Genomic DNA, 12,894 nt, shown 5'->3' on the forward strand with positions numbered 1-12,894 from the left:
TTTAAAACTAACCTTTTTTTGGGCGTTGAGTAGTGCAGCGGAACTGGAGGGAATAGCGAATTGGGGGGATAGGGTGATCCTCCAATGCGCTACGTCCTGCCGGTGAAACCCTCACTGTCAGGTGAAAAGAAGCGGCTGGCGACTGCACATGTATCAGAGGAAGCTTGTGCTAGTCTACAACTCTCCTCAGATCGGCAGACGGGGTGGCAGACGGGGCGGCTTTAGCTCAGGAGGTAGAGCGGGTCGGCCAATGACGCAAGGGTTGGCGGTTCGATCCCCGCTCCCTCCCAGCTGCTGTCGGTGTGTCCTTGGGCAAGACACTTAACCCTCCTTGCTCCCGATGGTGTGTAGGCACCCTGCGTGGCAGCCTGCCGCCATCGGTGTATGAATGGGTGAATGTAGACTATCTACTGATTGTAAAGCGCTTTGGATAAAAGCGCTATATAAAAATGCAGACCATTTATATATAAAATGCAGACCATTTACGGGGTGGTGCAATGACCAGTACAGCAGGGGGAATTGGCCAAGTACAATCGAGGAGAAAAGGGGGGAACCCCAGCCCAAAAACCTAACATGCTATGTATTGTGTGTGTCTCTCCAGCCTGTGTAGAGCACGTCCGCTCTCCAGACCAGGGTGATTTTAGTCTCATGATCATGGCGACTCCAGACCTGCAGCCTCAGGACCTGACAGAGGAGGACTACAGCACTCTGAAGGCTCTCTACAGCTTGCCCATCAGCCCCAACCACATCAATACTGTCATTACTGCCTACTCCACCTCCATTAGTAAGAATATACACACACACACACACGCACGCACGCACACACGCACATGTGTGAGAAACTGAATCCCAGTCACTAAATGGTGAGTAGTTGTGTAACAAGTGTTATAGCACTCTTCAAAAGAGGGATATAAAGCACAATAAGTATTTCATAGAAATGAAATCACCATCACTTTTCATTCAGTGTATACTGTGTCATTTATGTTTCTTCCTATGGATCAAGTCAAGCCTTTTCTCACTGAGCTTGGAACACAACAACCAAGGAGTAACATGATAACTTCCCTACCCCTTCCCATAGCCAGGATCTTTAAGGGCAGTTTATAGGACAGAGATTTATGATGGTCGCCACCGACCATGATCATATTCTATTATCATGGACATCGATGATAATAGAATATGATCATGGTCAGTGGCGACCATCATAAATCACTGTCCTATAAACTGCGCTTCAAAAGTAATCTGTCATAAAGAGGCGTGGCAGCAGGAACTTGGTGTCGACCTACATGAATTTATTTGGGACAGGATTCTGTCTATGGTTAAACTCTGCTCAATTAATAACAGACACGAGCTGATCCAATTTAAAGTCGTTCACCGTCTCCATTATTCCAAGCATAAGTTACATAAGATTTATCCTTCTGTCCGACCACTATGTGATAGGTGTCGGGTGTTGGAGGGCACACTGTCCCATGCTTTCTGGTTTTGCCCTTCATTGTCTGGATTCTGGGCCAAATATTTGACTGGTACTCTAAGGCCTATAAAATAACCCTTCACCCAGAGGCGGAACTCGCCATCTTCGGCTGCTTGGAATCCTCTCTGCTCCTTCCTACGGCTGTGCAACAGTCTCTGACACGGGATGATCGTCGCCAAGAAACTCATACTGCAGGAATAGAAGTCTCTCTCTCCACTCTCCTTTCAGCTGTGGTTGCTGGACATGACCTCGGTTGTACGGATGGAGAGACTCACGTTCCTGAGGACTAACTCACCTGGGAGATTTTTGGCTGTTTGGGACCCATTTCTGGCCTACCTTGACAAGGCTAGGGGTGACGGGTGACTCGCCCGGCTGGCTTCCCCTGGACCCCTTGTGTGGGATCCTATGTAAAACATGAGCACTTTAGGTGGCTGGTAATAACACGTGGATTATGTAGTGTATATATATTTTCCTTTTTCATGGCTGAGACTCTTTGTTTATGTGTTATAAAATGCATTGAAAAATAAAATATTGAAAAAAAAGTAATCTGTCATTATAAAAACTTAAAAGTGGACAAATTAAGGGCAATGGGATCACATCTCCCAGATCTGGTTGAAAGCCTCGATGCAATATTATGGATAAGTTGTCGATGGGTGTGACACTTTTGAGTTAGATAGGTTACAGAATGTTACAGTAGACACAAAGCTGGCACAGAATGCACAGAGGCCTTATTTAAGAAATATTTATCTTCCTCTCCACCCCCATCCTCTTCTTCAGAGTATCTCCATGCCAGCAGTCTGCAGGCCAGAGTCCAGGCACTGCATGACATGGGAAACCTGCAGTTCTACAATGGGAACACACGGTTAGAAATCTATCTGATCTATAGAGCAGTGTTTCGCAAAGACTGTGTTGGGACCCACAGGTGGGTCGCACTCGCAGGAGATTTTATTTGGGTCGCCAAATAAATGTCTTCCAGTCTTCTATTTCAAATGTGTATATTGTTTTACTAAGTGGAAATAAAAACAATGAGACAGCAATGTTACAGATGTTACTCAACTAATTTGGCCATCTTGCTGCCACATTTCCACGGAAACTGTTGTGCTGCTGTGGGCCGTGGCAGCAGTAAGAGGCACTGTTGTGCTGCTGTGGCAGCAGTAAGTGGAGCCTTTTGTACAGAACAAAGAAAACGTTTAAATAACAAACAAAAAACTTTGACCGCTGTGGCAGCACCGCAGCAAAGTGGCCAAACTAAATGAGTAACAACTGTAACTCCACCTAAATGCATTTATTTGGTCTCATTTAATTGACGTGTATGTGTTTTCAATAACATGATTGTGCATAGGCTATTAAGTTATGATTTACCAAACATATACCTCTTCGAAATGACTGGTTTACCTATTCAAGATAATATAAGGTGATGCGGAACTGGCAGTAAAAATGGTCAGGAACGTTCATTTATTTACAAATTCGCTCGATTTAGATCTGTTGTGAAATGGGTCGTGATGCTTTGCAAAAAATGTTTAAGTGGGTCCCCAGAACAGAAGTTTGGGAAACACTGCTCTAGAATGTGTGTACATGTGTGAGAGAGTGAGGCTACTGCTCTACTGTATATTCTATGTATTTACATCCCATTATACTGCTGAAAACAAAGAAGTGAGGTTAAAAGTCAAACGTTTCCCCACAGTGTCACACTTTCATTCCTGTGCATGTGTGATTCCCAGGGCAGCTCACTCGTGCTGGTGTAAAGCAGTAGATTGTGCCCTGCAGAGCTCAGGTGTGTTGGAGAAATGGGATGGGGTGTCCTGGGGGGGCGGCTCCCCGCAACACACCCTGAAGCTGGCTGGGATCTGGGGCTGTCTGCAGGCTGCTGTGCTCAGCGCCAAGATTGCACAGTAGGTTTCAGGAAAATGTGCTGTGCTTATATGTTTGTTGTTAGGATGACAAAGTTTGACAGATTGAGGTCATGTTGCATTTAGCATTTGTTAGTCTGGTGATAGGGCTGATGATACTGTATACTAGCGCTGGGCCGAAAATGTATCGAAGCCAACATTTAGCACCTCTAATCGACTTAATCTTACTCATGTCATTTAAATTCATCAACTAAATTAATTAATGTTAATTTGGTTAATACTTTCCCCAATGCGTGTGTTCATGAACTGTCTCTTTAAAAAATATATACTACGTCGTGTTCAGTCACGTGCCCCGCCCCGTCCAACTAACGTTATTCCGCACTCCGCGTTCAGGCGTTCACTCAAAGCGAAGCTGTCGGCATGGAGCATGATACGAGCGAGAACACAGACAAACAGTACAGTACAGTACAATACAGTACAGTACAGTACAGTACAGACCTTGTCAGAGAACTATGAGGGCAGTGTAAAAAACAACAAGAAGCAAAAACTTATATAAAATAAATAATTGTTCGTTAATCGTAATTGAGGTAAGAAATAATCCTGACATTGATTTGAAGTCATATTGCCCAGTCTTACTGTCTACTGTAACTGTACCTCAGGCCTTGTGTGTGCCGTTGCCTTTTTTGCATGTGTTGATCTGCAGGTACATCTTAACCTCTGACATAGGCCAACGGATCAAGTGCTGTCTCCTGTCTGCTCATCTCTTTAAGGTAATGCCTCCAGCGAGCACCTATACTGTCTTTCCTCACAGCTATTAATACATTGATTTGCAAGTAGTACAATTTCCCATCCATATAATATTTGTGCTTTATGCTCCCCCCCAACTGCATGTGCCTTTGTGTGTGTGTGTGTGTGTGTGTGTGTGTGTGTGTGTGTGTATGTGTGTGTGTGTGTGTTTGTGTGTGTGTGTGTGTGTGTGTGTGTGTGTGTCATTGGTGTGCGTACCGTGTGTTTGTGTGTGTCCTCCCCACTTCCCTAGTGTGTGCTGTGTTGCTCCCTGCCTCAGCCCCAGAGTGACCTCCAGTACGCCTCCCACAGGCTGGGAGATGAACTGCTGCCTGGAGTCGACCTGTTCTCTGAAGCCCACAGAGTTCACCTGGGCTCCGTCGTAGCCAGCCTCAACTTCCTGTGCTACTGGCTGTACACCACAGGGCACTACATCACGGTACACACACACACACACACACACACACACACACACACACACACACACACACACACGCGCGCGCACACACACACACACACACACACACACACACACACACACACACACACACACACACACACACACACACACACACACACACACATGCATTGGTGAGGTTGAATTATTAGATTAGTAACTGTAAAATGTGTGATTTCAGCTGCTGCCCATGCTGGCCCTCTACCTGCACTTTGCAGGGACTGTGTGCCGAGATGTTCAGCGGACCGTTGAGGGAAAAATACTTAAGGTGTGTGTGTGTGTGTGTGTGTGTGTGTGTGTGTGTGTGTGTGTGTGTGTGTGTGTGTGTGTGTGCGTGTGCGTGCGTGCGTATCCGTGTGCGTGTGCATGTGTGCGTGCGTGGCGTGTGTGTATTTAAAAAAAAGTCTTCTCATGGTTTTGTTTTTTTACAACCTCGACCTTACTTTGGTTTATGTTGGTCACCCAGAACAGAAATGTCTGAAAATGATTCAGTAATGAGCTAGAACGTGCCATCCAATGGCCTGGAACAGAGGCCAATAGGGCATGTGTCAACCGTGCATTTATATCCTGTAAAAAGCTTATTCTTTCCACGCAGCGGCTCATATCCTTATTATATCATAGAGACAATGAGAAAATGAACACTGTACAGTATTTACCTTGCTTGTATTTACCTTACCAGCATGTTCAGTCTGTCTCTGTCTGCTAGTTAGTCCGGCGTTAGTCCGGCTTAAATAAATACGGGCGGCCATTGAATTCAAATGCATCGTCCATATTCTCGAAATCAGGTAAATATCCAGCCATCCTACGCTGTTACTGTGCTCCAAGCCAAACATGGCAGCTTGATCCACTGCAGCTGAACTCTCAACTTCTGAGAGTCAGGTCCCACACACACAGTCCTGATCTGGGATCAGCAAGCAGATGGAGGTCAATAGAGGCACTTCCAGTGCTGTCTTTATGATATAACAAAGATATGAGTTGGGGCGTGGCACAAAATAAGCTTTTTACAGGACGTACATGCACGGTTGACACATGCCCTATCGGCCTCTGTTCCAAGCCGTTGCACGGCGTGTTCTAGCTCATTACTGCAAAATGTCTGTTCTGGGTGACTTGTTTAATAAGGTCCAGGTTGTAAAAAAACTGAATTCTCTTTTAATGTGTCTCTTCGTGTGTGTGTGTGTGTGTGTGTGTGTGTGTGTGTGTGTGTGTGTGTGTGTGTGTGTGTGTGTGTGTGTGTGTGTGTGTGTGTGTGTGTGTGTGTGTGTGTGTGTGTGTGTGTGTGTGTGTGTGTGTTATCTGCAGATACGTGCTCTAACTGAGCTGAGTCTTTTTGCTCAAGCCATAAAGGAGGCAGTTCAGCTCACACAAGGAAAGGGGGTCCCTCTGTCTCATGGACATAACATCAGCATAGACAATCCCCAGGTATGAACACACACACACACACACACACACACACACACACACACACACACACACACACACACACACACACATTCTCTATTTTGCTCTTTCTCTATCTTTCTCCATATTTAAAAACAAAAGACAAAAACAAAAAATAATAATTGCTGCCTCTGCACCACCAGAATTGGGGTAAAGGAAAAGAAGACAAGTAGAAACACTGGTGCAAACAAAACAGATTCTTTCTTTGTGCTCAATGTGTTTCCCTGCAGCCTGTGAGGAAGTTCCACAGCCACAAGTCTCTCCTGGACAATGCTCAGGTACTTCCTATAGCTTTGCTCAGACTACTTTAGATCTCTAAAAGAAGACCTGCGGAGTGGAGATGGTTTTTTTAATGGCACACTAGGATTAGAATAGCACTGCCCAACATTTTCTGACTCATGACCCACTTGAAAATCTCAAAAAATGTTTGCGGCCCACATCCGACTGTAAAGAGTACAGAGGCCAAAGAATGTGTTCTCAGAACACTTTTATTTTAACGATGAAAGGAGCTGTCCATCAGTAGGCAATAGGCTAATTAATGAAGAATTCATTACAAATTAAATAATGGTATCATTCAAGAATGGAGAAATGCATTCTCATACATACCGTAATAATAATAATTCAAAAAATCACAAAGATCGTAATGTTTTGCAAATGATTTGGCGGTCCACTTGCAATACCTTTGCGGCCCACCAGTGGGCCCCTTCCCACAGGTTCAGGTTGGGAATGGCTGGAGTATAAAAGTCCAGCAAAAACATAGTTATACATTCAAAAACATAATCATTACAACAATAGATAACTTAGATGAAAAATTCAATTCAAAGTGTTTTAGATGAGGTAAGGTAGTTTCAATTTGTTTTGAGTTTTACATACACACACTGAATGTATATACTGTATGCGGTGTTGGTGTGTGTGGTTAGGCTTTGGAGGACCTTGTGAACTGTGACCTGGCTCCAGAGGTCCGCATGCTGTTTGGTTCCTCACTGTGCCAGCGATACAGCCTGGCCCGGGCCCAGCTGGTCCTGGCACTCAGCAGCACCGTGCACAGCCTTCCTCTCAAAGGTTTGTCAGCTCCCTCTTCTCCAAGGCCAGATTAGCATTAGAAGCTCCCAGGGGCCCCCCTCCCAGAACATTACACTCGGACACAAAGGGGGGAGGGAGGGACACATTTTTTTTTGGTCTGAGTAAAATGTTATGGTCTCTTATGATTCTAAATATAACTGAATCGCTTTCTTTGACCAAGTAAATCTATATTTTATAAGCATTTTACAAAATGTCTATGGAAAAACGAATGGCAGACCAGTCACCATTTGCCCACAGCCATCCAATGACACTCAATCATGAGAGTTAATCTTCTTGGGAACTATTTTTATTTTATTCCGATTGGTCTTAGATTTGTGTTATAGTTCTGTGTCATAGCCTGACCATTTTTTTCTCTGTAACCCGGAAGCGCCATTTTTTCCCCATGATGGCGAAGGCATGACCTGCCCATCTCTGCCTCTGATTAGGTGGCTGCTCTCGCCTGCTTTCCAGGCGAGCCAGAGCCATCTCAAATGACCATGCCATAGCCGATTGTTTCATTCAATGTCAAGATGCAGCGTAAATTACGTTGTAGTTAAATTGTTTATTTTGTTTAATTATGTGCAACATGTCGTGCAGAACATGCAGCAAAGGGACAGAGGAGGAGCAATTCCTGATGATGATGCTGACTTTGGAGGTCGGGGAGCAATTAATTAAGCTATTAATTTTCACCAACATCGAAACCTTTTGAACCATTTTATTTCATGCTACAAGACGGGAATTTTACATACCGGTAATTGTACATGTTTTGGGGAATATAAAAAACAGTGGGCTACTTGCAACTAGTTGTTTGCTGGACATTCATACTTTTCCATTAATGACTACAATTAGTTGAAGCTATAAGGTTACTGTGGATCATCTAAGAATTTGTTCATAACAATGATGTCAGCAAATGCAAAACAACTATTAAATCAACAAGCATGAAATGGCAGCATAATCAGAGGTTATGAGATCATATTCATATAGCCTAGTTGAACTTGCAATTGCAGGAAAGCAAAGCGAATGTGATTGGATGTACAACGTTTGACGCTAGGCTAATCAGAGGCAGAGATGGGCGGGTCATGCCTTTGCCAAAAAAGTTTTCCACACAGGGATTTTAATTCCCAATTTCCATTTGCAAGTAGATCAAATTAAATTGGATAATGGATAATGGATAATGGATAACGAGTCGTTTTCCTTTTTTTATTATCAAAGAAAAAACGGGAAAAGACTTGTTTTTGTTTTTTGTTTCCTCTTTTCAAAACCAAAAACAGATGGACGCCAAATACACGGACCTTCAATTGAGATACATTTCTGTTTGTAATATTTTAATAAAATATATTTTTATTGCCAGGGAGTCGTTTTTTACTTAAAACTAATGGTTGGAATCCACCCCCCAAAAACCCATAGTTAGACACCCCATAAGCTCATATTGGCAAATTTTTACTTTTCAATTTTTTCGCCCAGGCCCTCAGGGTAGGTACCCCAACTTTGATTGTCTCCCAAGAATTTTCCCAGTGGATTTGGTTTGGAATAAATTGAGAGGTGTTAGTAGACACCTATGTGAACACATTGGTGAAGAAACCTATTCGTAAGCAATTCTTTCACAGATGGTTAGAAAAATTGCTAAAATGCCCTAACTACTTGTCTTTGGCGAACCCGTTCCTATGGTGGTTCCTCTCTGTGTCCGCTCGGCAGTTCATTTAGGGACGCGCAACACTTAGACACAATCCATTTGTCCATCTCATGGCTTATCAGAACGCCATTGTCCATGTGGTCTGACTAGCGTCTCAGAATGCACTACTCGGGGAGTGAGAGAGAGACTGAAAGAGAGAGCGTCCTAACACAGACCCGAAATGCTTCTTTAAGCCCTCTGTACTGACGTCACAGCAATTGAAGAGAGAGTTGCGCCAACAAAGTCCAAAATGCTTGATCATCACATGACTCGCATAGCTCCATTCCATAGGCTCCATTCTAGCATCAACCTATAGTGGACCTTCAAGGATAGTTCCAGGAAGTACGTGGCAGGCCGTTATAAAATAATGCTATATAATAATGCTGATAATATGTACTTTGATTCTTTAAACGGCTTACCCTTTCAAAGTACATCACAAATGGGCCATTCTACTGCAGCTCTACTCCACTGCTTAATCCAGACCCTTCCTTCTGGGAACTATTGCGAGGTAAAAACAAACAAACAAAAAAACAAACATTGGAGTGAATAGAGATGACGCAACTCCTACTATCTCCATGGCGCTGACTGACGTAACACCGCAACCTCATCGCAACCTCCACCCAACTTCACCATGGCAACCCTTTAGAAAACAACATGGAGGATGTGAGCGCAACTGGATATGAGGAGTACCCACTTTGAACTACACTGCCCTGTGTGCCTTGTGTACTCATTCATGCACATTCACATTAAACACAGTACATTTTATTTCATTGCAAAAGAGTAGTTTACAATCACACAGGTATTCATGTGTAAAGTGGGAACAAATGTTCTCAGAGGCAAATGTGTGTCTGTCTGTGCACACATGACTGTATGGGTGTCTGTAATTATTTTTCAGAGTCTCCTGGTGGTCATTCAGTGAACTCAGGGCACGATGAACAGGACAGGCCAGAAACTGAGGGCTCCCACCTGAAGAGAAAAGAGTCTACAGTATTGGCTCTTGACTCCCAGAAGGAAAATCTCACTCCAGAGAAATTCAAGGTTGGACTGCTGTGCTGGGGGATAGTGCTAACTTTTTTCAATTGATCTTTTATTTAAAGAGAGTACTACGGAAATATTTTATTCTTTGCACTTGCCACAATTTGATCTGCATGAGAGAACATTCACTGCCGTCTTCTATAGCCAGTAGAGAGGCTTTTTCCTCACCTCTAATCTGTCATATCTCAATTATGTGCAGCTCTATAGAATGTGAAATGAAAACATGAAGAGGAGAACATTTTTGTAACAGTTCAATTTAAGCCAAGACCCAAATGCAAACACAGACCAGGAGGCAAAAAGAAAGGTAAAAGGGCAGTTTATTATAGCAATGCAGGGCAAAGGACTGAAGCATGGGGAGTGTGGCTTCAGACAAAAACAGCAGACGAGACTTGACTTTGTAAATGGTAAATGGCCTACATTTATATAGCACTTTTATCCAAAGCGCTTTACAATCAGTAGGTCATTCATACACCGATGCCGGCAAGCTGCCATGCAGGGTGCTCGCACACCATCGGGAGCAATTTGGGGTTCAGTATCTTGCCCAAGGACACTTCGACATGCAGACTGGAGGAGGCGGGAATCGAACCACCGACCTCTTTTATCCAAAGTGATTGGTGGACGACCCGCTCTACCTCCTGAGTTACAGCCGCCCCAACTTGGCTTGGAGACGTGAAGCAGGCGTGGTGATCCAGAGACACAGGCAGACAACAGGATTAAGATTGAGTTCGAAGATGAACTGAGTTCAAAGATTCTAGATTCAAACTAGCAGGTTACAAAAACTAGACTAAACTTCTGTGCCACATTGGTGATTGAACGATCTGGCAGAGTCTGAAAGAATGAGCCGGGGAGTGGGAGAGGGAAGCAGGAGGCCACACCCAGCACACACAAGCACAGACACAGAGACAAACTGGGAATAAACATGAAATAACAGGAAGGGGAAATGGGAAGACACGGGGGAGTATAGCAGACATCCTAATAAAAAAGTTGCTCATGTTCACAAATACTGACTGTAATGGCCAACGCTATTAATGACATTCTTGCATTGAGCAGTATCTTCCATTTAAGTGTGACAAACAAGAGTTACTGTAACTGCTTGTCTTCTGCCTTCCATCAGGATGTATGAACCTTATGTTGACTTTTAGAATTATTCTTTATTTCAACTGATTGTTCTTTGCCAACTACTTGTCACATTGTGTGTGGAAAAAGGTTTAATTTTAAGTCATTTTAAGTCATTTTACAACTCCGTTGTAGTTCCTTTTGCTGGAAGGGGTGTTCCACCTGCTGATGTCCAGTTCACAGCAGCTCCTGCCTCGAGCCCACAGCAAAGCTGAGGACCTGGAGCTGACCATAGAGGCCAACCTGCTAATGGCCAACCTCTACCTGCAGCAAGGACGTGCTGCACGCAGGTATGAATGTGCACACACACATGTGCTGGTGAGCTTGTATGTTTTCACACATGCCCACATGTTTGTATACCCTAGCTGTCTATCCTAACCATTTTAACATGCTCCTTCAGTTCTGATATGGCAGTGTTTGTATACCCTGTCTATCCTAACCATTTTAACATGCTCCTTCAGTTCTGATATGGCAGTGTTTGTATACCCTATCTATCCTAACCATTTTAACACGTTCACTGCCAATGACGTGTTTTTACGTCAAACAAAATCCAACGGTTGACTGCCAATGACGTGTTTTTACGTTAAAAAAAATCGTTTGTTTTTTTTTGACGGTGGGACGTTGATCTAACCCTTTTACGTCTCCTATACCAATATTGGAGGTATTGAATGTGTATAATCTATTTTACCGACCCACTGAGTGGCGACATGTCTCTCCACAGTAGAAAGAGGCGAGCCAAAACTGGAGGGAAAAGCGCGAGGAAGCCGTTTTCATACTGTAAAATGGATGGCGAAAACGCTTTCACTTTCGCGCTGACGCACAGCGGTGGCAACGGTGGGGGGTTCCAAGAATAGACTGGATGCACACTTTGAAACACGCACCATAAATAAGCCCAGAATCGCAAGAGCTTCATCAGAGCTCTCAACCGGACCGCGAAGAAACGAGCGAAACCCATCCAGCGAGCCCCATCCAGACTGCCAGGCAGCAGCCAGGCAGCAGCAACTCGTTTGTCACAGACCCGCTGCAGAGCCAAGGAGGGCGGAGGAGAACGCCCACGGAGGGAGGAGTTGGAAGCAGAGGCGGGTTTCCTGCTGTTATGGAGGAAATTACTGTTCAAAACTATTGTTTAGATGTCTGACGTCTTACTGATGCCAAAAATGAATGGTTAAAGTGACTGTTCTATCGAATTTCACAAAAAGCCGTTTATCTCAGAATAATTTTTCAGACGCTGAAACCATGCTGTATTCAACTGCTAATGCTTACATAACTACTAACTCTACAAACTAACTCTTTTAGACAGAGAAAGCACACATTCTATTAGTTCTTTTGAGATATTGTGTGTTCACAAAATCTTAGCAGAAAAGAATCCTCGGGTCTTGAAAGATGAGCCAGAATCCTCAAAAAAACCCTCTGGCAGAACCTACCTACAGTAAAAAAAAAACGGCTGGCAGTGAATGTGTTAACATGCTCCTTCAGTTCTGATATGGCAGTGTTTGTATCCCCTTTCTATCCTAACCATTTTAACATGCTCCTTCAGTTCTGATATGGCAGTGTTTGTATCCCCTTTCTATCCTAACCATTTTAACATGCTCCTTCAGTTCTGATATGGCAGTGTTTGTATACCCTATCTATCCTAACCATTTTAACATGCTCCTTCAGTTCTGATATGGCAGTGTTTGTATACCCTGTCTATCCTAACCATTTTAACATGCTCCTTCAGTTCTGATATGGCAGTGTTTGTATACCCTATCTATCCTAACCATTTTAACATGCTCCTTCAGTTCTGACATGGCAGTGTTTGTATACCCTATCTATCCTAACCATTTTAACATGCTCCTTCAGTTCTGATATGGCAGTGTCATCCTTGCTGCTGCTGCAGACGACTGCTGTCATGATGGCAGGTTTGCCCTCTTCCTCTCAGAAACCTGCGTCTCTGCTCCAACATCATGCCAGGGCTGCTAGTGAACAGGTAACATATAGGGATGCACTCAAATGAAAATTTGGACCATAC

General features: G+C 43.8%; 1 protein-coding gene across 1 annotated transcript in view; it reads left to right on the plus strand.

The window, feature by feature from the left end:
- Positions 1-12,894, plus strand: part of LOC310770771 (cilia- and flagella-associated protein 54-like) — a gene marked incomplete at its 5' end in the record, with an annotated part of 57,047 nt that overhangs the window by 40,432 nt on the left and 3,721 nt on the right. The window contains 12 exons of the mRNA XM_083631849.1: positions 602-784; positions 2,246-2,330; positions 3,190-3,360; positions 4,022-4,088; positions 4,358-4,543; positions 4,743-4,829; positions 5,861-5,980; positions 6,229-6,276; positions 6,919-7,060; positions 9,628-9,770; positions 11,019-11,173; positions 12,726-12,852. Of these exons, the coding sequence (XP_083487975.1) occupies positions 602-784; positions 2,246-2,330; positions 3,190-3,360; positions 4,022-4,088; positions 4,358-4,543; positions 4,743-4,829; positions 5,861-5,980; positions 6,229-6,276; positions 6,919-7,060; positions 9,628-9,770; positions 11,019-11,173; positions 12,726-12,852 (1,514 nt within the window). The remainder of the gene's footprint in view (positions 1-601; positions 785-2,245; positions 2,331-3,189; positions 3,361-4,021; positions 4,089-4,357; positions 4,544-4,742; positions 4,830-5,860; positions 5,981-6,228; positions 6,277-6,918; positions 7,061-9,627; positions 9,771-11,018; positions 11,174-12,725; positions 12,853-12,894) is intronic.

This window comes from Poromitra crassiceps, assembly GCF_964638095.1.
Source record: "Poromitra crassiceps genome assembly, chromosome: 1".
Taxonomy (NCBI): Eukaryota; Metazoa; Chordata; class Actinopteri; order Beryciformes; family Melamphaidae; genus Poromitra; species Poromitra crassiceps.